Source organism: Dermacentor andersoni, chromosome 8 (genome assembly GCF_023375885.2).
Source record: "Dermacentor andersoni chromosome 8, qqDerAnde1_hic_scaffold, whole genome shotgun sequence".
NCBI lineage: Eukaryota > Metazoa > Arthropoda > Arachnida > Ixodida > Ixodidae > Dermacentor > Dermacentor andersoni.
Window position 1 is genome coordinate 111,568,838 of NC_092821.1, and position 25,764 is coordinate 111,594,601.

A 25,764-nucleotide genomic window follows, 5' to 3' on the forward strand; every position below is an offset into this window, starting at 1 on the left:
TTTCTTGCGTGATAGAAAACGTATCAACGTGCTTGTAATCACGAACAACCCTAAAGCTATTTTTAGTAGAAACATGCGCAGACAAAGTGAAATACATAAGCAAGTGATCACTTAAACCAGGGGTGTAAGTAAGTTTGGAAACTAAGTCCGATGTAGTAGTAAAAATGAGGTCAAGGATATTAGCGGTAACTGTACTAGATCCAGTGGGTTCATCAACAAGTTGTGCGAGGTTGAAGTCAAAACAAACATCAAGAAACTTACCGCATCCCGAATAATTTTTTGTAATAGTGGCGGACCAATGTGGCATGAGATGTTTAGAAAGTTGAAATCTGCTAGAAGAAGAAAAGGCACTGTAGGGTATCGCGTCACAATATTATTTAAGACGCCATGAAATTCACCACAGAAGGAACGGGGTGTAACTGGGGGTCTGTAACATTCACAAAAAATACCATTCCTACTGTCAATGGTAATACGTACGCCCACAACCTCTAAAGCTGACACGACTGGGACATTTGAGGAACGGAACTCTTCATTAACAGCGATCAAGACACCCCCGCCGACACGAATATCGCAGTCATATTCATAAATAGCGCATTTTCTTTTTCACAGTTTTGAATTTCACCGCTTTGAACCTTTGCATAAAGCCAAGTTTCGCATGAAACAACAATACCCACAGAAAATTACTCAATATGACCTGAGAGTGCCGTTTGCTCATTGGGCACACTGCGTGCATTGCTAAATCGAAGAGACACATTTTTTTTGCGTGGCGGGAAGATAGCTATGCTGTCGAATTGTCAGAAGTACTTGAAGCTGCTTTGCGATTAGCAGGTAGGCGTGCCTCACGAGAGGGGTGTACTTCATAAACGGTATCAGCGGCTGCACAGTAGATGTAGCGTTTTTTGTTGATGATAAGCTTGTTAAAGCGCAATGAAAAGGGTTGGCCGTATGATTTTTCACATTGAATAACTTTTCTTCGTAACAAGCGTACTGATCGGCAGAAGTCTTCGCCCACAGGAATTATGGCTGTTTTCAACTTAGTTTTCTAAGACAGAAATAAATCTTTGGTTTTAAAAGCTGAAAACTTTATAAGCGGTGTGTCTTTAGTGTCTCAATGGAACCAAGCATGCGCGCTCTGTCGATCACACCGTCGGTAACATTCAAGCTTAGATGACGCGGCAGCAGTCTTCGGACGGTGCCACCGTCTCGTTAGCACTGTGAGATATGCCGTAAAATAATAAATTATCTCTTCCGGACCGATATTACCACTCTCAAGCCTTCAGCCTTCAGTTGTAACAGTTTCATGACGAAGGGGGTTAATTTGAGCTGGGCCCGACACATCTTCTACAATAGATTTCAAAGTTATTATACTTTCTCTAAGATCTCAGTTTTTGCCTGTCTGCCTCTTGGGTTTCCCTTTAACTCGGCGAAAGACTCTCTTATTTCCGTATGACGCTTGTCAAATTTAGTTGACAAGGCAACAATGGCATCAAGTAGTTCCTTGTTCAATTGGCCATGGCCAGGCTGAGGAGGAACGGGGATTTGTTCTACGTCACCACTTAGCATAAGGAGTCTAACAACAAATATACAGTCGTTCAAGGTATCCCAAACAACACTTGGGCACGAAATCAGCAAGAGACATCGTTGCTTGAACGTTTACAATAAAGAGCTGGCAATAAAAAGCAGAAGGGGATTTTGAGCAACAACACCGTCACTGCTCTCCAGTGCCCTGTATTTAGGAAAAGATAGGTAGGACAATCGGCAAATTAGGAACAAGAGATCGGTGGCGCAATGAACCACCTGCTTCAAAGGGAACGCTCATGGGATCCATCCATTCATCAATCCGCGGCGGTGCCGGCAGTGCGGGGGAAAGCAAAACAAAAAGAAGAGAACCAGAAATTTCGCCTTGCCGTATCACAGGCAGTGGCAGCGACATTTCAATAGCTTCTCTACAATTCCTGAATGAAGCCTTCCGCGCCACTTTGCGCGCACATTAGATAAATAAAAAATTTGCAGTTCCACTCGAAAGGCGAAGCACCGAATGGGATAGCAAATTAAGTGAATAGCTGTACGAAATAAGGATAGCAGTTTTATCGGCCGTATAAACATGTAGACATTCGCTTACTAAATAAATTAACAATGACGGAATGTGTAAGCATGACTCAACGAGGACGTAGAAAGAAAAAGGCAGAGACAGCGCTGTCTTTGGGTGTCTGCTTCTTTCTCCGTCCTTCTTCATCCGCACTTGCACATTCTATTATGGCTTCAAACCAAATAGCCCGTCAACTTGATGTAACTAAATTAATCAGCACGGTGTAACACGCTAACAGGTAAACATGAACACATCTCGCTCGTTGAGCACGGAAACCTGCTCTCAAAATTCTGGAGTAACGAATAGAGGCAGCAGAGCGAATTGACCTTCATGCATGTCTCACTTCAGCGCGAAAAAAACGTCGAAGGAACAGCGCGTACGTAGCTACAGGCACTACGCGCACTGTGAAAACATCGCAGATCGCTTTGAAGATGAGGCGCGCGGGATGCGCGAACTTTGGCCACGTGGAGTCTGCTATGGCGCCCACGATTCGCGATCTCGCGATCTCGCCCGCCCATACGCGCCCCAATGCTGTAGCGGTGGGCGCGAAGAACCCCGGTCCCTCTAGGCTGACCCCTTCCCTCGCGCGCGACAGGAGAAGGCACGCATCCGGCCGCATTCCTCGCTCGCGCACGCGAAAAATTGAATCGCGTTCGCGTGCTCACCCTCACAGGCATTGACTCGCAACATACAGCATACGGCACGTGGCGGCGGTTTTATCGCCCTCGGAATTTATACGAAACCTCACGGCGACGCTGACGGCAGAAATGCGCCGGGAGGATTTATATAATTTCTACCGCAATAAAACTTGTGTTTCGACTCTTTATGCCCTGACCCACTCCTTCCCAGTCTATATATAGATTCGAACTTGTTGGATCTGTTGCATTTCTTCTAAATATCCGCTATTCCCCTGGCGCATGGTAACGCATTAAGACACTTGACCGGTTAGGTGTCGTATAGAAAAAAATTTTAATAGGTTACCGCTTGCAGCTTCAAGAGGACAAACAAAGTAATTACGCCACGCGTTCGTCGCCGGAACTGCCTGTGCGTCTCTCATCGCCCTGGGGCTAGAAGGCGCATTTCTGCAAGGTCAAACAGGTGGTGTCGTCCGATTCAACACGTTTTAAAATACTTTCGCTGACTACAAACATAGACCCTGGAAAATTCCGGTTTCGCTCACTGACGTAGCCACCTAAACGTAGGAAACAAGAAGGGCATTGGCGGCGATATCGCGTTGCAGGACTGCGCGAAATATAAGCCCTTAGATTGTCAACACTTTTCTTCTGAGAGTAACGACAGTTCTGCAAGTCAAAGTTCTCGTATGTTATACGTAAAATATTGTGTATCAGTTTTGAGACGTAAAGCGCGGGTCTTTAGTCTTGAAACATAGAAAGATACTTTCTGCACAGTGAAAAAAATTAGAAATGCACATTCCGTTCCAGCGCAGTAGACTGATAAGGCCCGTGAGCGGAATGTTCTTGGGGCCACACTCTCGCTCCTGTTGTTGAGCAAGGAAACCGTCTTAGATTTCTCTGTTAGAGGGACGCGTTCACACTGAACAATGCGGTGGGTCGCTTCTGATGCGCCATTAGGCCTTGTTGGTTCTTGAAACCTTCGCGTACATCAGTTTCATTGGTGCATCCGATTTTCACACTTTGTTCTCCCGATGAATTCTCTCCTCCTCAACCATGTTCAAGCAGGGATGGTAGGTAGGCTAGCTAACGTTGTGCGTCTCCAAAGTGGAAGAGCTATGGGGCTTTGCTATAAAACGGCAACAGCTTGAATTTTTCCAGCCGAAATAATTGTTGTTGCTGTGAGATGCCAGTTATGCAGAGAATGAATAAAAGAACGCTGATAGCTGAAGAGGTGCATTGATATACCTGCACAGTCATTTTTCTATAGAGAATGACTTGGAGTATTTATTGAGTGTAAGCTGAGGTAAACCCCATGCTAGTTGTTTGGTGTTCAGAATCCCTAACCGTGAAGAATTTTTACGTAGTTAGCTCCATTCGCATAGTGTGGGGAACTTTCGCGAGTACTTCCATGAAACGCTGCCACTGCGCCTTCTCGTATGCTACTTGTGTCTACATGTACAATATGTGTGAACGTATTGATAGAGACACAGCTACGATTGGTATGTTTTTATGCGAAGCATACTAGCCGCACAACCACGCTCTGCCTTGCTGCGCCGCGCGCGGCCGCGTAGCTACCATATGACGTCATAACAGCTGCAAAAGCGGATGCTCAACTCGTGCGCTCGCTTGCGGCCGCGTAGCTACACAGCCGGGTCTCAGCTCGTGCGCTCGCCTGCATGAGTTGTTTCTTCGTCTAGCCGAACCAAAAAAAATGGCCTGGCTTAGCTTGGTTAAGCCAAGAATGCGTTGCATATTGCGCGAGTTGGGGCCCAGCTTTTCCTCCGGCTGTCGTGACGTCACGTCACGTGGTTGCGCTAAAGGTCAATGGTGGCTGCCCGGCCGCGCCCAAGGGCTGAACTGAGTGATTGCAATATGCAACGCATAATATAGCCAAGCAACAGCAGTTCACCAGGCTAAACAGTGGTTCAACAAGTAAAATAAAGGCTAGTATGCTTCGCATCCTGGGCTTAACCTTAGGTAAGCCACAGCAATTTTTTTTCCACACGCAGACGACGCAAGACGGTGCACTTTATGGAGACCTGGAACACGGCCAGGCAGTAAAGGGCACTTGCGTCATGAACGCCAATTTCTAACCTGGTGCTGGGTAGGCCAAACTTGAGGAAAAAATACAAAGAAAAAATGAAGCCTGCTTCCATGGCAATGGTTTTGTTGATGCAAGAGGGGGAAACGCCATCGCGCTTTCTCTGCAGGTGCCAACGGAGACCAACACCGCCTGCATTTATTTTTTCATATTGTTTTTCCTCTTTCAGATTTAGTTTGCTATGCCCTTCGGCTTCTAGTTTTCTTTTATTACTCACCACATATGTGCGACGCATTTCTGTGAAAACTTATATTTTTCTCTTCAAGTTGCGCGCGCCTGCATGCTATGCCACGCTGCAATGTTGTTTCGGCAAAACATAACTTGGCAAAAAATGTGGTTTATTCACTGTCTGTATCAGCAACCCAACGCACAGCAAGTCCTTCAATTCATAGTGCAATGCGTCACTACAAATGGGCGCATTCAGTACTGTGGTGGTAGATACGTAAGACAACTTCCTACAGTTTTTCAGACAGAACAATATCCAGAGGCCATGCTTCGTTGCTGTGCAGAAAGCAACCTCAGCAATTTTGCCGCAACAGTTACTTGTAAACATTACCAAGAGCGGTAGATCTACATACTTCGCATGCCAGTAACAAAAGCTTCCTTTTTAATTCCCAACCAGGGGAAAAAGGGCAGTTTTTACTAGGTAGAAGGAAATATTTTTTGGCGGCTATGCACGAACGCCTTATTTACATTGTTTGGTATCAACATGTAGCTAAGGGAACTTACTATTCAATACCATAAATATTTCATATGTATTTATTACAGAAATTAATGCAAATATGTTTATAATGTAAACATCTATACACTCACCACATCGCTCTGCTGGAAAAAGGTGCACAACTTTAAAAATATCAGAGGTAAAGAAATTTGAAGATATAAATTTTGAAGCCTCATATGTTCTAAAGAAATAACACAAGTTTCAGAAAGTTTTTCGGAAAACTGTTCTTTCCACAAAAAAAATGTTAGAGTGGTTGAGTGGCATGCCATTCTCCAAAGCAGTCCCTCGTCGGGATGAAACAGAGATGCACACCGCATCGCTCGCAAAAAACTGCCGTCTTCATCTCTACTTTGGTTTTTTCATAGCAGAGCTTGCAGTTACGGCGCTTTTCTTGCACCTGGGGCCTGTGCTCAGACATCTTTGGAGGAGGTGGAGGGTGACTAGGTCTGTCGTCCAACCCAAAAATCCGGTTTACCAGCTCAATTCGAAATGCAAGCTGGTCAAAGCCAGCCTTTCTGGAGAGCTCCTCTATCTCGGGGTGATGCTCCCTGTGTTCCTGGAAAATGATGAAGCTGTTGACGACAGCAATGTCAATGCAGTGGAAGAACAGTGTCTTCCACCACCTGACACACTTCATCAAGACATTATAGGAAGCAATAAGTTGATCGTATTTGTCAACACCAAGCATGCCCTTATTATAGTCTTCTATCAAAAGCGGCTTCCTGATGGGGAGCTTTGTCCATTGGTCTCCTCTCTTCACTTTTCGCATTGCAGTGACGTTATTGTTGGCAGTGTGTGCTGTGCTTATCATGTTTACAGCGCGCTTGTCTTTCCACTGCAAGTACAGCACATCACGGCACCGCAGCCAGCGAATGTCACCTCGAGTTGCTTTTTTCTCCCAAGTGGAGTCTTTCAACTGGGAGGGAAATCCACGACGATCTTTGCGCGTTGTTCCGCAAGAGAGAGTCTTCCTTTCAAGGAGATGTTCAAAGAGGGAGGTGGACGTGTAGAAGTTGTCAAGGTAGACAATGTAGCCTTGATCCAAATATACATCACAAAGGCGCGCTACAACGTCATAAGCCAGTCCCTTTGAGCTGGGTGTTTCTCGCTTAGCGGTGTAAATACCGAATTGAACAGTGTAGCCTGTTCTTGAGTCAGCGAGGACCCATAGCTTATACCCCCACTTGACCCCCTTGTCACGCATATACTGCCGAATTCCCGATCGTCCTTTTGATGTAACCATTCGTTCGTCGACGCACAAATTTCGATATGCCTGGAAAAGGTGACCTGACACGTCGTTCATATGCTGCAGTAAATGTGCGATCCTGTGCAGCTTGCCATCGCGGACAGGGTCAGTCTTCTCCGGGTCCATGACACTAAGAAAACCAAGGAACGAACAAAATCGGCTCCTAGGCATAATCCTTGGAGGAGTGAGGCCCGAAAACGATTCCGAGGTATTCCAGTATAAATGGAGGCGAGGCAGTTCCAGAATTCCCATGTATATCAGGATTCCAATGCATTGCATTACTTCACCCGGACTGAAATTTCTCCATGAGCCATCCTTTTCTGCGTAAGTCTGCGTCTCTAAAATATGCATTCACGCATATTTGTTTGTGTTTTCGCAGATAACGTTGATTAGCTCTGCTGTGAAAAATAGTTGGAAGACATCGATGGCCCGTATGAAGTGCCGTGCATTACTCCGTGGCGCGCCGCCAACTTCGACCCCCGGGTTTCTTCTCGGAAAAAACTGCACGCGCTTTACAGCTGCTGGTAGGGAATCGTGTCCGTATGACGTTGAGACTCTGAAAATACATAATATAGCTGTGAGTACATGCTCCACTGCCCATAACTATACATAAGTAATCGAAATGTGCGCCGCACATAGAACTGACACTCACACGCTGGATGTTCCGGCTTGATTTGATGCATCCTCGTCCTCGGTGCTGAGTTCTGATGTGTCCACATCTTCTTGAGGCTCACTACTACTGATTACATCCGCAAAATCAGCTACAGAAGCGCTCCATTGGCGAGAAACACGACGTCTTTTAAGAGCGTCTGCGCGCGATGACGACGCCATGATCGACGCGCTCGCCGGACGATCCGAAACTTTTTGCGGCGCGCGGAGGCGAACCGGACAGTAAAAAACCAACAAAACATAGCGGAAATTGTTGTGTGCTTCCCACTTTCTAACCTAGACGGCGGTAGGCGCTCGCAAGTCGCGCGATAGCGCGAGAATTCGAACTTGAAATGCGTCGATCAAATTGATCGATCTGAATAGGCGCGGTAGCGAAAGAGTTAATTCCACGCAACGGGTATACTGGCTACTCCAAACAACATGCTACACCTAGTCAATTTTCTACAAAGCTCTCCTTGTGCTAATGTCCGGATCTAGCAAATTGTTTTGAAAGTGTAGTCTTTTTTTGTATGGGATTTTGTTTCGACATACAACACGTAAGACCACTGGAGCTTCATTGAGATCTCTAACATTGCAAACAAGGTATCAATACTAGGTTCCTCGGAGGAGATTGCAGATTTTTGTTAACATTTGTAATGCAGTTCGTTTGCCCTATCGTCATCTATGCACAAATGGCACGGCTCCAAGATAACAACAATCTGCGCTAAGTTTTTTGTTGACAAACTTTAAATCCAGGAGAAGCATCTGTCAATCGCCGGTTTCTCAGTAGAGGATAGACAAGGGCAGAATAATGCGCAAAGCTATTATTCAGTGCGTAGCTTCGGGACATGGAGGTATATCCTAAGGCAACGCAAATCGGCTACACTCAATGCATAAGGGTAATCTGCTCAAGACTATTCTCTTTTGATTGGTTTTAAAGACCTCATTCTAATACGCTGGATATATCTTACGTACTGTCTTTAAAAGAGCCTATAGGCCAAGTTACATGCAATCTGTTTGAAGGGTAGGAAAGGTATTATTACAGCTATGTTTCAAGTTTTATGATTGGATGGAGGTCCTTCATTTTGAGCATCTATGTGCCGACACAAAAAAAAAAAAAGGGAAGACACTTTGTCGAGACTAAAGTGTGAAACGGCGGAAGTCTGACACCATTGCCAATGGCGATTGGTTGCGTCGGAAACACCACGGAGGTACACAACTCGTACACTGTTATGGGAATGTTTGTTTGTTTATTAAATGCCTGCAACGTCGCTTACGCCTATGTCTATAGTTTCAATGTGTTCTGAGTCCGTCATTTCAAAGCTGTCTTCTGGGAGGATGTCGGCTTGCAACTCTTGGCCGGTGAATTCCATGTGCTTTAGTGGGTCCACATCCAAGATGGCTGCTTCGCAGCGCCGAACTGTTGCAGCGCCGTTTGTGGATCAGGAGGAGACGCGTCTTCCATGGCGGTGTCGGGGTGTAGTTAGCGATCCTCATCATCCACTTCGCGCGATTGCCTTGTACTTGCTCTGCTTGCCGCGGCAAGAGGGCGATCACGGCGCTTGCGAGCTTCATTTGCCTTGGTAACCGGAGAAGCAGTAAGTCGCTTCAAACGCATTGCCTCTCTTGCGTTGGCCCGTCGCGTCCCTGGACTATGTGGTGTCGGACGTTCCTCGCCGCCCTGATGCATACGACGTATACGCTCAGCCTCTCTTGAGCGCCGCTTGCGTTCAGCGGCTGCCTGACATCGCGTGTTGGGAGACACTGGTTTGGCGAGACGAGGCATCCTTCCTAAACAATACCGCAAAGTATACTGCTACCACCACCGCCGCCACACCACAGCCTAGCAGACGGTCATCACGCGCGCCTCGCGAAAATGACGTCAGGCCCACACCGACCAATCGGGAGGCCACCTAAAGCGCTTGACGAGTGACGTCAGGCCGCACCGTCGAACACACGGCCACCACGCGTGCGGATGTGATCAGTCATCCCGCGCGGCGCCGAACCACCCTGACCCCCCTCCCCCACTTGACGACAGTGACGTCACGCATGCGAGCCAATCAGGAAGCGCACACCTGCGCCTGGCGACAGTCACGTCGTGAAACAGAGGAGACCAATCAGGAGGCCAGAAAGCTGCGACAGTTTCTGGTAACGGCAGATGACCTTGACAATGAGCCATTAAAGGCTTCCGCCGTAATAAGGAGGCGAAAGCGTTTCAACTTTCCTAGAACACTCCTGTCTGGCCCAGCATGCTTTCTTTGCTTATCAAGAATATTGATGACCTTGCGGAGAGCTTTCCCTCTCCCAATTTCGCTCTAATAAGGAAACACTGAAGTCAACAGTGCTGAGGAACACAGTACTTGCACAACTTTACTGAAGTAATGTTAAGATTCTAGCATCCCAAGACCAAGAGAGAACAGGATGCATAGAAAGGCAGGCAGGTCAGCCAGAGGCAGTGCTGGTTGGCTACCCTGCATGGGGAAAGGTTGAAGGGGGTAAAAAGAGAAAAAGAGCGGAAGGGGGAGATAGAGGGAAATAGAGATGGGCACGAACAAACCGCGTACACTACAGAGGGGTATGGGGCGGCGTTCTTAAAGTCTATCATGAAGCCCCGCAGACCGCAGGAACCTTAATAACGCGACTAAGGCCTTTAGCGTGGATGTTCTGTGGGAGTACTGAACTAAAGCTTTGAGTTCTCATAGTTGACGATTGTCCAACTGGTCCAGTACCCTGCACAACACTTGTCTCTGGGCACTATATCGTGGGTAGATACAAATAACATGTGCGAGCGTCTCATCGATGTTGCATGGGACGCACGTGGGGCTGTTGGCCATTCCAATAAGGAAAGCATACGATTTCGTAAATGCAACGCCTAGCCACATACGGTACGGCATGGTCTGTTCACGTCATGATAACCCAGGCAGTAGGTGCATCTGTATTTCCAAAGACAACGAACGCAAACGACACACGGTGAAAGCGTTCGAGCCCACAGTGGCAAGGTACATTCGCGGGGCATGAGTCGCAGCCCAGCCACAGCGTCTGTTAGAGAAAGCGGAATCAAGGCACGTTGACCGCTTTCATGTGCAGATCGGGCGGCTTCGTCGGCGTGGTCATTCCCACTGATGCTGCAGCGTCCTAGAAGCAATTGAAAGATTATGCTGTGTCCTTTGTCATGGCTGCGATGATACATGTGTTGAATTTCTGAGGCCCGTTGTCATTGGGTCCGTGGCACATCGGGCTTTGTATGCACTTAAGGGCTGCGTTGGAGTCACTAAAGACTGCCCATTGTTGCGGTGGTTCCTGATTAATGTAAACAAGTGCAGCACGGAGTGCCGCAAGTTCAGTACCCAATGAGGTGGTCGCACATGAAGTTTTTAGTTTGATTTCTATAGATTTGTCCAGTATGATGGCTGTAGCAGCTGAGCTGTTTAGTTTTAGCGAACAATCTGTGTAGACGTGATGCCGGTATCTGTGTACGTTGTGAATGTGTTCCAAAGTTGCTTGTTTGAAAGCTTGCTACGGTGCTCCAGCTTTCTTTCTGATTCCTGGAATTGTCAATTGCACTTGCGGCCGGTGCAGACACTAAAATGGATTTGATAAACGTGTAGCTAGCGTAAATGCCGATGGCAAGTAGGATTCATGTCTTACAACACTTTTGGCAAAAGTTGAATGTGGCCTCTTTGCTGGCAAGCAAGCAAGATGGTGCGAGTGAATTCGAGTCAGATGTCGGATATGTGCTCTCAGGACATCTGTATCTATATAGACTATCGAAGGAGTGTCTCCGGCGATGGCCACTGTCTAGATCGGTGACGTAGTTTTGGGGAGACCGAGCGCAGGTATTAGCGCTTGTGCTTGCACACACTGAAGTTTGCAGATATTTGTAGTACAAGTATTTTCTAATATAGGTAAGCTGTACCGCAGGATGCCACAAAGGTACACTTGAAGGAAAGAACGCGAGTAAAATTTAACTTAAGGCACTAATACTAGAAAGGGTAGAAATACTAGAAATCCAGGGAAAATGAACAGATCAGGGAGTACAATGCTTCAAGGGATATTTCGGGAAAAAGACCGAAGAAGGCAATAATATATACAGTGCATACAAGTGAACACGTGACGCAGCATAAAATAACAATTCATGACAGCAAGATAGCAATGCATCAATAGAAATAAAAATATCGCAAGAAGTTCGAAGCACATTGCCAAGTGCAAGAGACAACATAAAGTGATTTGTAATGTCACTGTCGCGAATTCGTGACCGCTGTTGATTTTGTGTGCTGTGTTAATGCTATTAAACTTCTCTTACCGTCCCAGCAGCACACAGCAGCTGCGCGAAACTCCGTAAAGTTATAAAAGAAAGCTGCGCTTTAAAGACAATAAAGTTTCAGTCGCAAAGCTTGTGGGGTCTTAAGGTCTCACAGGAGTACCGACCACCGCGGGTTCGAGCTTAGCGAGCCACAGGGTCGCGTCAGCCGTCAGCCTCTAGCGCCGCTGCGCGCGAGCTCAGGCCACGAGGGGCTACCGAGCGACGCACGCAAGAACACAGTATTGCCCTAAATTGACGGAAACCGTTTATTGTCTCCAACGGCACCCAACACTGCACGAACGCCCAATCCCGGGATGGCGGGGAACCAAAGGGGTCCCACACCAAGGGCGAAAATACAGTTAGGGGCGCCTGTAGCACGTCGCTGCGAGAGCACAGGCTCAAGCTGGGACGCGCCGCTAGGAAAAGTCCCGGCGGCTATGCTACTTGCTCTCGCGATAACCGATGGGCCAACTCGCGAGAGCTCGGGCAATCTCCTTCGGCTTGGGCCTCCGATGAGTGCGGCTCGGCGTGGTACGACCTCGCGTGAGCACTAGGCACCCGTTCTTCGGCTTAGCGTCGGGATAGGAACAACACGAGGTACGCGCTCCCCGCACGGGCAAAGGCACCGTGCGTGAGCTCAGTCCTAGTCACAAAGGTGTCGGCGGACGAGAGGAAGCATGTACGTACCGGGCGCTGTCCCAAGGAGCAAGAGAGTCGCTACCGTCACGGCAGTAGCCACCAGGGGCCGCTCCGTGACGTCACTAGCTCCGCCCTCACTGCGAACCACCGCAAGAGGAGCGCCACCGCCAAAACTGCTTCGGAGCAAGGACGACGTGGCAAAAAGGATTGCAGACATGGGTGAAATGCGCCCGCGCAATGGCGCATCGAATTCCCCAAATCCCCACAAGCTAAAGCGTTTCAGATATGGCAAAGATAGCTGTACGGCCATAGTATTCCCGCACTCTCTCCACAGTTGTCACGACGTAGCTTTTAGGCTGAAAATCCCCTCGACAAATCTCAGAAACATTAAAGTGAAATCTCCCTTGCCTATTTTCCAGGGTTTGGAGTGACTGCGAGGCTATTGGGTAAATAGCAATATCGCCATATATATTGGTGAATACAAATAAAACAGTCACAAAAGATATGAATACAAAAGTCCACGATGTGGCTCATATATTTCTTGCATGCATGCTGACGACGCAAGCCCAGCTAAAATCTGCCTAAAGAAATACCTTTCTGTGCAAAACGCGCACAAATACTGTCGGCTAACAGGCATCAAGAAAGCGCACCGACTCGTTATTGGAATTGCGAGTTATGTTTAGGGCATGACTTTATATATTTACTTTGATGTGGCCCAGTACTGCCCGACGTATCAAATATGCTATACCAACTTCGACACCTGGAATTTTTTTATTTATGCAGGAGAAGCTTAACACGTAGCATAATTACTTTAAATATTTTGCTAAGCATAATAATTATTTATTGCAGTAAATAAATCGCAACTTTGTTTTGCGTGTCACACTTCAATGTTCACCTGCACGTCGTCCTTAATGTTCCCCGCAATTTTCTTCAAAAAGTAGACTTTGTGAGCTTACTTTTGTCAGAAAGAAACGAGAATCGGCACATTACGTTTTCGGAGCGTTCTCAATCCCAATGAAAGCTTCGTTGTTAAAAAAATGCAAGCGTGATTTTTCAACGGAGTTGCCATGCAAACCTCGAGTTGCATCTAGGAGCGAACATCTTTGGCAGAACCCGGCAGAACAAGAGTGAGGGTGCCAGCTAAGCGCAGAGCTATGCATTCATCCTAACACCGTAAGAACAGCGATGCCTAACAGTTCCGTTTGTTGTGCCTTCTGGAAGATCGCGGACGGCGCTTTGTTGCAAGCGGATTGATCGCTCTTGGGATTTTTGAAGCGAAGCTTTTCGTTGCAAACTCGCCGCGTTTTCGTGACTCTGGGTGCTGCTGGGCTGTTTTCTAGCCGAATAGTGGAAGCCCTCACATTGAAGGACCCGTGCTGCGCGTTCTACCAGGTTCCTTGCAGCAGCACCTGATGGCGCTTGCCTCTGAACACCTTGAATTTTTTTTAGCAAAAGATAGGTAGTGCAATCGGGAAAATAGGAACAAGAGCTTGATGGGGCTATCCATCGAATCGTCCATCCGCGGCGGCTAAAAATGGAAACCAAAAGAACCAGAAAGTTTGCCTTCGCACACCGCTGGCAGCTGCTGCGGCATTGATTTAGCTTTTCTATAATAGGCCTGAAGGATGCCTTCCGTGCCACTTTGTGTGGACACATAATAAACACAAACTCTTGTTTTGACTCTTTATGCTCTCACACAAAGCTTCGCTGTCTATATAGATTGAAACTGATTGGATCTGCTGCATTTTTAACATCTGCTATAACCTTCTATAACGTAACGTTTTTAACACTTGGCTGCTTTAGGCGTCGCCTAAACAATATCGATAAGAAGTAACCGCGCGCACTTTCCAGCTGAGAAGGAAAGAAATTACGCCACGAGTTTGTCGCTGCAATTCTGTATGCGCCTCTCATCGTACTGCGGCGAGAAACCACGTTTCGCTGTGTACAAAGATATGCCCTGGACTACATCCGGTTTTGCTGACTGAAGTAGCCCGCTAAGCAAGAAGGGCAGTGGGGGAAATATCGAGTAGCTGCACTGCGTTAAATTCTAAGGCCGCCGTTTTTAAAGACTTTGTCTCACAACATAACGACAATTTTACACGTCCAGGTTGCCCCAAGATAAACGAAAATATTGAAGAAATAATATTGACGGGTAATGCGCACGTCTTTTATCTCAAAACTTAAAAACAGACTTTCCGCTCGGCGGTAGATCTTGGAAATACGTTTGCGTTCCTGCGCAGTAGACTGATAAGGAACGTTACCGAAAGTTCCTTAGGGCCGCCCTCCCACTTCTGTTGTCGAGCAAGCGAAAGCTTCTTAGGTTTTTTTTTCTAGAGGTATGCGTTCACATTGAACTATGCGGCTCGTCGCTTTCGGTGCACCATTTCGTCTTGTTGGCTCATGAAAGCTTGGCGTACGTCAGTTTCATTAGTGCATCCGAGTTGCCCATTTTCTTCTACTGAGGAAGTGTCTCCTCCGCTACTATGTTCGGGCAGAGATGGCAGGTAGGCGAGGTAACGTCAAGCGTTGCCAAAGTGGAAGCACTCTGCGACTTTGCTAAAAGGCGGCAACAGCTTGCATTTTCCCCCCGAAATACTTCTAGTTGCTATGGGATGTTACCTATACAAAAAATGAGTAAAAGAGCTCGTATAACTGTGGAAGTGTCCCGAAAATCCTGTAACTTCGCTTTTCTGCAGTGCAAGTTTAATGATTTTTTTAAAGTAGAATCTGCAGCATTCCTCGTACTATAAGTGGGGGTGTTCACGATACCTAGCCGTGAACAATCCCCGTAACTTTGGCTCCATTCGGCGTGCGACGGATCGTTGCCAGGGCATACTGTACTATTGATGTGCGATACGAGAATATAAAGATGTGTGAACAGGTTTCACTGTCTAAATAGTTGCAAGAAACGCTACTACTACACCCTTACGCATGTTCATTATTTGAACATGGGCAATATCGCTAAGCCTAACCCTATAGACGCGGTTGAGATCGGCATTTTTTTTCCACACGCTGATGACGTCCCAGTGTGTACACTGCATCATGAATTACAGCACGGCTAGGTTAGCTGGTATACCCTCAGGTAAACGGGAATTGCGTCACGAGCACTAATTTATACCTTGGTGCTCGAAATGCCAAACGCCGACCGGAAACGAAATGAAGCCTGCTTCCATGGCAACAGTTTTCATGATGCGCGAGCGTCAAACTAGAACTGTGCTTGGGCCGGGCTCGCGCCATTTGGAGATTTTCTTACTCCGGCTTGGGCTGGGCCCGGGCCAGGCTGCCACGCCGGGCCCGGGCCCGGGCAAAGGAAGCCACGTGCCCTCTTCTTCTTGCTCTTCTTGCTAAGAGGTTATATTAGCCATTCCGGCCACCAGTTCAAGCAGTCAACGAAACTTCAGCGCTGCCGGATTCATAATGCAGGAGCGCCGCACTTGCCTTAACCCTACATCAATGGGCAACTTGTTGTGTTTGCACAGTAGCTTAGAATAAGAATTCTGTGGGCGCACTGCATCTGTATATATTCACGACTTTGTCATGTGGAATGCAAGAGTTCAACATTATAAGGCAAATTAAATAAACTGATCTTCCTGATATTGTTTCTTTTTGTGTCGGCGTCGCCTTATTGCATGTCGGGCCGGGCCCATGCCGGGAGAACTCAGGCTTCTTTAGCGTCGGGCCGGACCGGGCCGCCTGTGTTAGTGTAGGGCCCGGGCCGGGCGCGGGCTCAGAATTGCGGCCCGTGCACAGCTCTAGGTCAAACGCCATCCCGCTTGTCGTCTGCTATGTGCTTGACGAAAGCACGACTTTCCCTGCAGGCGCCAATGGAAACCAACATCGCCTACATTTATTTCGATTTCGTTTTCAACACCCTTCGGCTTCTAATTTTCTTTTCTTACTCACAATATGTGCAACGCATTTGTGTGAAAACTTATCTTTTTCTGTTGAAGATGCGGAAGCTAGTATGCCCTGCCACGCAGCTATTTTGTTACGGCAAAACATGACTAGGCAGAAAAATGCGGTTTATTCACTATTGGCAACCTATCGGGCCGCAAGGCATTAAGTGCAATAATCTGGAGCTGAGTATCTCATTTGTCAGCACAAATGGGCGCTTTCCGTACTATGATCATACATGCGCAAGACAGCCTCCTACAGTTTCACATAGAGGAAAAATTGCTCCAGAGGCCATGTTTTCTTGCTGCATAACACAAAACTCTACCAAAACAATTTTTGGCGCACCGGTTACATGCGAATAATGAAAAGATTATCAGGAGAAGCAGATCCACATTTTTCGTACACCAGTAACAAAAGCTCCCTTTTTCATTCTATACGAAGGGGACGCTTGCTAGTCTAAACAACAAGCTATACCTAGTCAAATTTCTGCGCCGCTCTCCTTGGACTGATGCGCCGATAAATATCTAGCAAATTATATTGAAATTTTTCGAAGTCTTTCTTCAAATGTGGTTTTGTTTCGATATACGACATGTAAGACCACTAGAGCTTCATTTCGATCTGTAACATTGAGAACAACGTATCGATACTATATACCTCTCCAGCATATTGCAGATGTTTCTTAACATTTATAAAGCACGTCGTTTGTTGTATCGTCATCTAGGCATAAACGGTGCAATTCAAAGACAATAACAACGAATAGCGCCAACTTTTTTTCTTGAGAAACAGCAAATGCAAGAAAAGCATTTGCCAATCAGCGGCCGATCGTCAGTAGAAGTTGGTCAAGGACAGAGTGACGCACAAAGGTAGAATTGAAGGCGTAGCTTCAGGACATAAAGAAATATCTTCTAAAACCAACCCAACTAGGCTGCATTCAATGCATCAGGGCCGCCTGCTGAGAAAAATTGTCTTTTGAATGGTTTGAAAGGCCTTCTTTTAATGCGCTGAATCTACATTACACATATGAGCACAGTTACGAGCGACGCCTTTGAAGCATGGTAGCATAGGACAGGTGGGCACATCTGGACATCATAAGGACTCCAAAGCGTTTCAACTTTTCTAGGGTACTCGTTTTTGGCGCTGCATACTTTGTTTGATAACTAAGGTTATTGGTGACTTTGGCGGAGGAGTTTGGCATTTTTGTGAAGCCACTAAAATCAACAGGGCTGGGCAATATTAGAACTTGCACATCTTTACTGAGATAAGCACTAGAAGCACCGAGCACCCCATGATCCACGTATGGCCACTAGGGAATAATATTTGAAGAAGAGGGTCCAAGTGTGGGAACAATAACTGTCTGCACAAAAAATGCGTTGTACGATGTTTATGCAACTACTGAAATATGCCGAGATATCTTCTAAATTTACGCAAATCATGAAACCGCCCTAAGAACTGTAGGAATTACAGAAAGAAGATGTCAGTGAGAAAATGTTTCTTACTTTTCAAGCTTTCGGAGCTTTGTTTTTGCAAGGCGTTTTCTCTCACGATGTTCTTTTTTTTTGAGATTCAGATTGATGTCATATATGTGCAGCGTACAACACGCATAGCGGAACTACTACAGCAAGCCTATGCAACACTCTATACAGCCAAATATTTCTTATAATACACTGCTGTTTAGGTTATCTTTCAGGCTGTGAGACCCAAAGCTCTCACAACCTGAAATTTTTTACCATGGCAACCCTGAAGTGACATGCCCCAACATAGTTTTTCCCCTCCGCAATTCAACGTTCGAACGCCTTACCGCGAAACGTTCGTTCTTTCCACGTGACCATTTTTTCATCTGGAATTGACATGTGATGATATCGCCACTCGTTCTATAGCCCGGGGCCGCAGGATGTCAAAATAAATGAAATCAAACAAATAAATTTATCCTTTCCCATGCATTACCATCGAATCCCCAAGCTGAATAGAGCTTCCTGTTGCATGTGTTTGTCAATGAGTATTCTTTGACACGGGTATTCATATGCGTCAATAGTGGACGGGGGACAGCAGTGCGGATGTTCATCAACATTTTAAGAGCTTGTATTATCACATAAGTATGAGTTGCGAGCACAATGTTAGTTAATTCGCTTGGTGAATCATTATATTTATGTATTTACTTGTTTATTTCTTTATTTATTTGCATACCCTTAAGACCCGAGGTGCTCAAGAAAAAAGAACAAAAACATGTGCCTTATGAGAAAAACGCAGTGGGGCTGCTAAGAAGGTAAGCAATGTTCAAGTGAAAATTGAAATAAGAAAATCCACTGGTCATTTTTGGTGGTAGAGGCAGGTAGGTGGTTCCATTCGTCAAGTGTACTGGGAACAAAAGAATCTTAGGAGAATATTGCATTGGATAATGGAATCTGTACTTTGCACAAGTGAATTGTGGTGCCTCACCTGTCGGATGAATCGGAAAAAGAATGACGCTTAAATTATAAGTTAACATAGATAGTGACAGTACTCACGTAGGGGGCAGAAACCTGGAGGCTTACCAACAGGGTTGTACTTTAATTGAGGACGACGTAACGAGTTATGGAAAAAAGAATGATGGGTGTAACGTTAAGGGATAAGAAAAGAGCAGATTGGCTGGGGGAACAAACGTGACAAAATGACATCTTAGCTGAAATCAAGAAAAAGAAATGGGCATGGGCAGAACTAATAATGAGGAGGGAAGATAACTGATGGTCATTAAGGGTTTCGGACTGGATTCCAAGGGAAGCAAGCGTATCAGGGGGCGGCAGAAAGTTAGGTGGGCGGATGAGATAAAGAAGTTTGCAGGGACAACATGGCCACATTTAGTACTTGACCGGGGTAGTTGGAGAAGTATGGAAGAGGCTTTTGCCCTGCAGTGGGGATACCAGGCTGATGATGATGACGACGATGGTGATGATGATGATGATGATGATGACGATAGATTTCACACAATCGAGCGTAAAGGACAGCTTTCTGCGTGAGTAACGAGCCTGAAGAAATAATGGACCGATACCTAGCCCTTTCGAAGATTAAAAATATAGGAATCTCATGCAAACCTGGCGTTGTGGAGCTTTGAGCAAAAATGGCGTTTTATATATAAGAAAAAGGAGAAGGTACTTTAATAAAGAAGTTGCGATTAACACTCCTCTTGAGAAAGACCTATTCAGACGATTGCTCTCCGTCTGCCATAGAGGCTGCATCCTCTGACCAGCCTGGCGAAAATCAGCTTTTGGGAATACTAAATGTTTACCAAAAAAAGGTACAGAATACAAAACTGAATACGGAATAATCAATGTAGACACATATACTTATAGGAGGAATAAATATTTCGTAGTTAAGGGATACTGCGCCTGTACTTGCTATTGTAAAAAACACGTAACTATTAGAAACAAACGATTAGTTTTCAACACTAGGACCACTAATTGTGGCAAGAAAAACTTCGCGGGTGCTTTCTCTAAAACTCTAGAGCCTCGTTTTCAAATAAGCTTTCCAATACAGAATGACTGGTGTGTGACTAGCATTCAAAACACGCCAAATAACTGGCAGCCGAAATTCGGAAAGAAGTTGTGGAAAAAGAAATAAAAAAGAAGCTGCTGCAGTACTTGTGTGCTGTAGACACATGTAAAAGGGCTGTTGCAAAAAAACCACCGAAAGTTGTGGCGTAAAAATTAACTGGTACCAGACTGTTGACTAGAGTGCCGAAACCACCAAGTAGCCGACTACAAGAAAACTGCATGACTACATGTTGTCATGCTGACTTCCGTGACGGTATCGGAAAAAAAGGTTCCATTGCACATTTTGTTCCTCCATTTCTTGTAAATTAGTCGTTGTCTACTTCAAATATTCTGAGCTAATTTATGTGGAAGACAAAGAATGGTAACCGCTGTTTCACATTCTATCCTGGCGAAATATTTGGGTAGTACCGAATATTCAAAAATAGTAAATTGTTCCTTTAGAATACGAATTCAAATAACACGTATTATTCGATTTATATTTGAAATTTCGAATATTTCCCTACCCCTAATTATAAGACATAGAAAGATGCATCATATAATATAGCTAGTCACTGTAAAATATGGTGGTAACATTTAGACGAAAGCTCCTACATGTGCATTCAATGGGTCGAGAAGCGAATGCCAATGCCGTCGCTTTGTTCATAACACGTACATATGAAAATAGAACTACATAAACATGTTGAAAGAAATTCTCGCCAAATTATCAGCACCGGTTGTAGGTATGATGTAGCAAAGGTACTTTCTTTAGATCTGGCAAAAGTACGCTCGGCTTTATGCTACTATTCATGATCACAGTCTCTTTTCCATACACTCTCGCACGGAGCGTTTAGGGCAAGTACGCGTATAATTTTTTCTTTATGAAGAATATAGACCTTTCATTTAATAACAACGCCTTTGAGGGAAGTGCTTGGGGCAGCCGGAATTATTTGTTTAAAGGGTCACCTCCTAGCAGACGTCGCACACTGCAGAGCTGACAAATAATAAAGAAACGTTACATAACTATTCCTTCGTTATAAGGTCGTTTTGTTGTTGCGGCATTTGTTGTAGAAGTGCTCGACTCTGTAACAAACGGTAGGCTGCTCTCCGCTTCAATACGCAAATCCTCGTACCTTCTTGCGAGAAGTACACTGGTAAAAAAGGAAATCGTCGGAGACCTGAAGACGTAAAGCGCTCTATCATATTGCGATTTGTCTGCGGCGCGCTTATTTAGTGGCCTATGCAAGCCACGATACACTTTCCGTTATTGGTGCTGGTTTCATTAGGCATTTGTGTACCCACCTCCCATACGGTAAAAAGGAGCCTACGGGAGAACTGGAATCGGATGCTGGCGGGATAAAAGGGCCAACGCTTGTATGCACATGATTGTACCGTTGCCCCATCCAGCCTTGGTGTAAATAAACTCCAGTTGTCGGTTATTGCCTCGGTCAATAGGCGGAGCTACGCGACCGAAAGTCAGAATGGCGCAGGCGAGGCGCTAAATCCAAATTGTAATATTCCGGAATGCATGAGGTCATTGTGTCAGTACTCTCCTAATGTGTAACAATGAAATTTAAAAAGTTGGTTTACTCAACTATTTGATAACGCAAGTTGACGTTGCCAGAGCGAAAGAACCGAGACGAGAGGAAAGAAAAGACAGACACAACACAGACTGTCAACTGAGGATATTTCTGAAAACGTGACGGAAATAGAAGCACTGAAAAACACCTGGTCCCAAAAATTTAAAGTTGTAAAGTGTCCTTTGAGTCCCAACATCAGTCAGTGCTGCGCATCGAAGGAATCTAACTCTGCAGCATCCAGCGTAGCCGGATGGATGGCTTCGCGACTCACGTTTCAATCGATTTGCTAATGAAACAAAATTCAGCAGCAGTTGGACTGTCATCGATGCTGTGGTGCATTTTTGCTCAATGCACGGATCTATGCATATATTATTATTATTATTATTATTATTATTATTGTTATTATTATTATTATTATTATTATTATTATTATTATTATTGAAGCACACATATAAGGAACACGTCTTTTGAATGTGCAGTGATCTATTCGTATTCTTTTATGAACTAGTGACGTGTGCAAAGACCACCGCATGGCAGACGGGAATTCTGATATATTTCCAACTTCACTGTGAACCATTATGAAAAGCTGATGAAACTCGGCTTAACGTTACCGTCGTCTTAGCAACTAATTTTCAGACAATTTGTTTCGGGATGGTTCCGACAAAGCAAGAGTTACAGCCGTTTTCTGTTACCACAGACCGTCCGTACACGGCCATGTATTGACAGCAGACGGGAATTCTAGTATATTTACAACTTCACTGTGAACCATTATGAAAAGCAGATGAAACTCGGCTTAACGTTACCGTCGTCTTAGCAACTAATTTTCAGACAATTTGTTTCTGGATGGTTCCGACAAAGCAAGAGTTACAGCCATTTTCTGTTAGCACAGACCGTCCGTACACGGCCATGTATTGACAGCAGACGGGAATTCTGCAAATCTTACAGCTCCACTCTGAGGTAAGTAATAATGAGGAGTAACTGAAACTCTGCTTAACGATGGAGCCGTGTTAGCGGCCAATTTCAGTATGACTTCTTCCAGGATATGCAGATTAGACTGAGTACTGCAGAGCATTTGCGAGAAACTGGCGACAAAAAATTTTTGTGTCGAAGCGACGCGTAGACGGACGGACATCGACCACAGCTGGAGGGTAGCTATATACAGCTTCGCTGTAAATGCATCTCCGATTTCGATTGCTGCCTTGTCTTTGAATCTGGAAAGTACCATGGCTTCAGAAAAAATTGTTCCGCGGCCGCATTCCTTGCAATGTAACGGTAAGTTCTAACACCGCTGTGTCCTCAAAGCAAGCTTTCCCAAGTCATTAGTCTGTTATTCACACAACGACCCATTCTACGCAATTTGCCTCCTTGCCTGACTCCTTTCTTCATTGGTATTTTACCACATTTCTCGGGCACAATTAAGGTAGCTGTGAAATGTTTGTTGGTATCTCCCAAAATGTTCACGTATGACTTCTCTACTCCACGATAACACAATGTCTCCATGACTGCTGGTATCTCTACTGAATGAAATGGCTTTCCATATTACAGGAAAGCCGTATGGACACATTAATTGTACTCTGCAGATTTCTCAATGACCTGTTTTATGGCATGGACGTGATTCGTCATTGAATATTGCTTTCACATGCCAGTGTGTTCTATTGATTGACTGAAATCAAGTGCGGTCCTGGTTCTATTAGAAGTGATCTTTGTGTATATCTTAGACAATACTGAAAGCTTATCTAATGCCCCTGTAATTTTTCGATTCCCTAACGTCTCCCTTCTTATGAATTAGTATAATCGGGGCTCTAACACTAGCATATTGTGGAAATTCTTTCGTATCGTGAACACATTTGAATTCGTGAGGAACTGCCTGTAAACGCGGCAAGCTTTTCAAGCAAGAGTAATTAGTGTGCAATTACATCTCACGAACTCTTTCATTTACTTCAGTTCCCTTCGTGTAGCCATTCGGCATGTGCCCCTGGAGTTCCCCCCGTTCTTGGCCAATCCTCCCGGATGTTATGTCCCACTGTGACAGAAGATGTGCAGAATCCATAAATGTTGCCTGAAACATGGCGCACCAATCTCCGCACGCACTTGTCATCCCGAAACAGCACGCATCTCTGTGAGCGGTAGGCATTTGATTAAACACTTTACTTCAGCTTCGTTTCATGGAGATTGCAACAAGTGCATAGGACCTCCAAGAGCCATTTTTTTTGGCATGCACAACAATAACGCTCCAACTTCACACACCACAGTGTACTGTTCTCATAGATACAAACTCGAATATTTACGAGACTACTACAATGCGCTGTTTTCGTTGTGAGCTTCACTTGCACTTTCTAACACTGCTTCATTTCGAACACTAAAGGGTATACTTGGTAGAACCTGATGCATTGAAACCAGCTAGCGAAAGATCGAACGTCGCATTTCTATCTATTTACGTGCAAAATAGTCTTGTTGTTGTTCACGCTTGAATTTATCAGCGCTGTGTGTCGCTTCAATGTGACAGATGCATATGCTGTCAAAGTGCACGACAAGAGCATGGTGATACTGCCATTAATACGACTTTATAATAGCCGATCGATGTCGACCAATAACAGACAATTACAGACAAAAAATAAAACAAAGAAAAACGTTGGGTGTTCCACACAGATGTAGAATTTGTGATTTTGTGGTAATTGCAGTTACCCCACGCATGCGTGCTTAAAGGGGCCCTGTGTCACATTTTATCGAAACGGTAAAAAGATATCTGAAGTGAACATTGGCTACTTCAGAAATACTTTGCCGCAAAAAGTAATTTAATGCGTTCAGCAGAAGTGGATTTATTTCCAATCAAACACGGCCTCTACTGTGTTGCATCAATGAATATGTCAAGCAATGAATATGTCACGCTTTCGAGCACTCGCTAAAAGAGTGTTAAAAACAGTTGTTTTTTTATCCAGTGAGCGCGTGACTCCGCGCTCATTATTTTGTTAAAAGAAGTAGGTGGGCTCGTTGGTGTGAATCCATGAAAAAATGTGTCAGCGCGACTGAATAAGGACGTAGAAAGAAGCAGACTTACAAAGACAACGCTATATCCATGTTTCTGTTTCTTTCTACGTCTTCGTTGAGTCACGCTTACACGTTCTATCATTGCTAACTTAGTTTATAAGTGAATGTTTACATGTTTATAGGGCTGATAATACTACTATCTTTACTTCGTACAGCTATCTACTAATTTGCTACCGCAATGAGTGCTTCGCTCTTCCGGCAGTGCTGCGAATCTTTTGTTAAAGAGGCGTTTGAGAGAGTTGTTAAAGCATGGCAATTGTGTGTTTGGAGGGTATGTTTCTTTGAGGTACATAGCTGCAAATTAAAGATAACAGTTTGGTGTTTGAAAAGTTGCAATTATCATCAACTGAGCGGTCGTCAAAAGCGGCGATGTAAGCAGCTGTAAATAATTCCATTTCTTGCGTGATAGAAAACGTATCAACGTGCTTGTAATCACGAACTACCTTAAAGCCCTTTTTAGTACAAACATGCGCACACAAAGTGAAATGAATAACGAAGTGATCACATAAACCAGGGGTTTAAGTAAGTTTGGAAACTAAGTCCGATGTAGAAGCAAAATTGAGGTCAAGGATATTAGCGGAAACTGTAGTAGCACCAGTGGGTTCATCAACAAGTTGTGCGAGGTTGAAAGCAAAACAAACATCAAGAAGCTTACCGCATTCCGAATAATTTTTTGTAATAGTGGCGAACCATTGTGCCATGAGATGTTTGGAAAGTTGTAATCTCCTAGCAGAAATAAAGGCACTGCGGGGTATCGCGTAACAATTCTGTTTAATACGTCATGAAATTCGTCACAGAAGGAAGGGGGTGTGGTTGGGGTTCTGTCACATTCGCAAAATATACCATCCTACTGTCAATGGTAATACGCACGCCCACAACCTCTAAAGCTGACACGACTGGGACATTTGAGGAACGGAACTCTTCATTAACAGCGATCAAGACACCCCCGCCGACAGGAATATCGCAGTCATATTCATAAATAGTGCATTTTCTTTATCGCAGTCTAAAATTTCGCTGCTTTGAAGTTTTGCAGAAAGCCAAGTTTCGGATGAAATAACAATATCAACAGAACACTAATCAATATGACCTGATTGTGCCGTTTGCTCATTGGGCACACTGCGTACATTGCTAAATCGAACAGACACGTTATTTGCGTGGCTGGAAGATGGCTATGCTGTCGAATTGTCAGAAGTGCTTGACGCCGCTTTGCGATTAGCAGGTAGGCGTGCCTCACGAGTAGAGTCTACTTCATAAACGGTATCAGTGGCTGACCAGTAGATGCAGCATTCTTTATAGATGATGAGCTTGTTAAAGCGCAATGAAAAGGGTTGGCCGCATGATTTTCCATATTGAATTA

The 25,764-nt window shown here is 45.1% G+C and overlaps 1 protein-coding gene across 1 annotated transcript; it reads right to left on the reverse strand.

The window, feature by feature from the left end:
- Positions 1 to 5,738: 5,738 nt before the first annotated feature.
- LOC140212985 (piggyBac transposable element-derived protein 4-like) lies at positions 5,739 to 7,143 on the reverse strand. The gene has a single exon (XM_072284115.1). It carries the CDS (start codon positions 7,141 to 7,143, stop codon positions 5,791 to 5,793), a length of 1,353 nt encoding a protein of 450 aa, XP_072140216.1. The 3' UTR covers positions 5,739 to 5,790.
- Positions 7,144 to 25,764: the final 18,621 nt, after the last annotated feature.

Coding starts and splice junctions, on each gene's coding strand:
- LOC140212985 (XM_072284115.1), bottom strand. CDS start 7,143: ATGCATATTTTAGAGACGCAGACTTACGCAGAAAAGGATGGCTCATGG.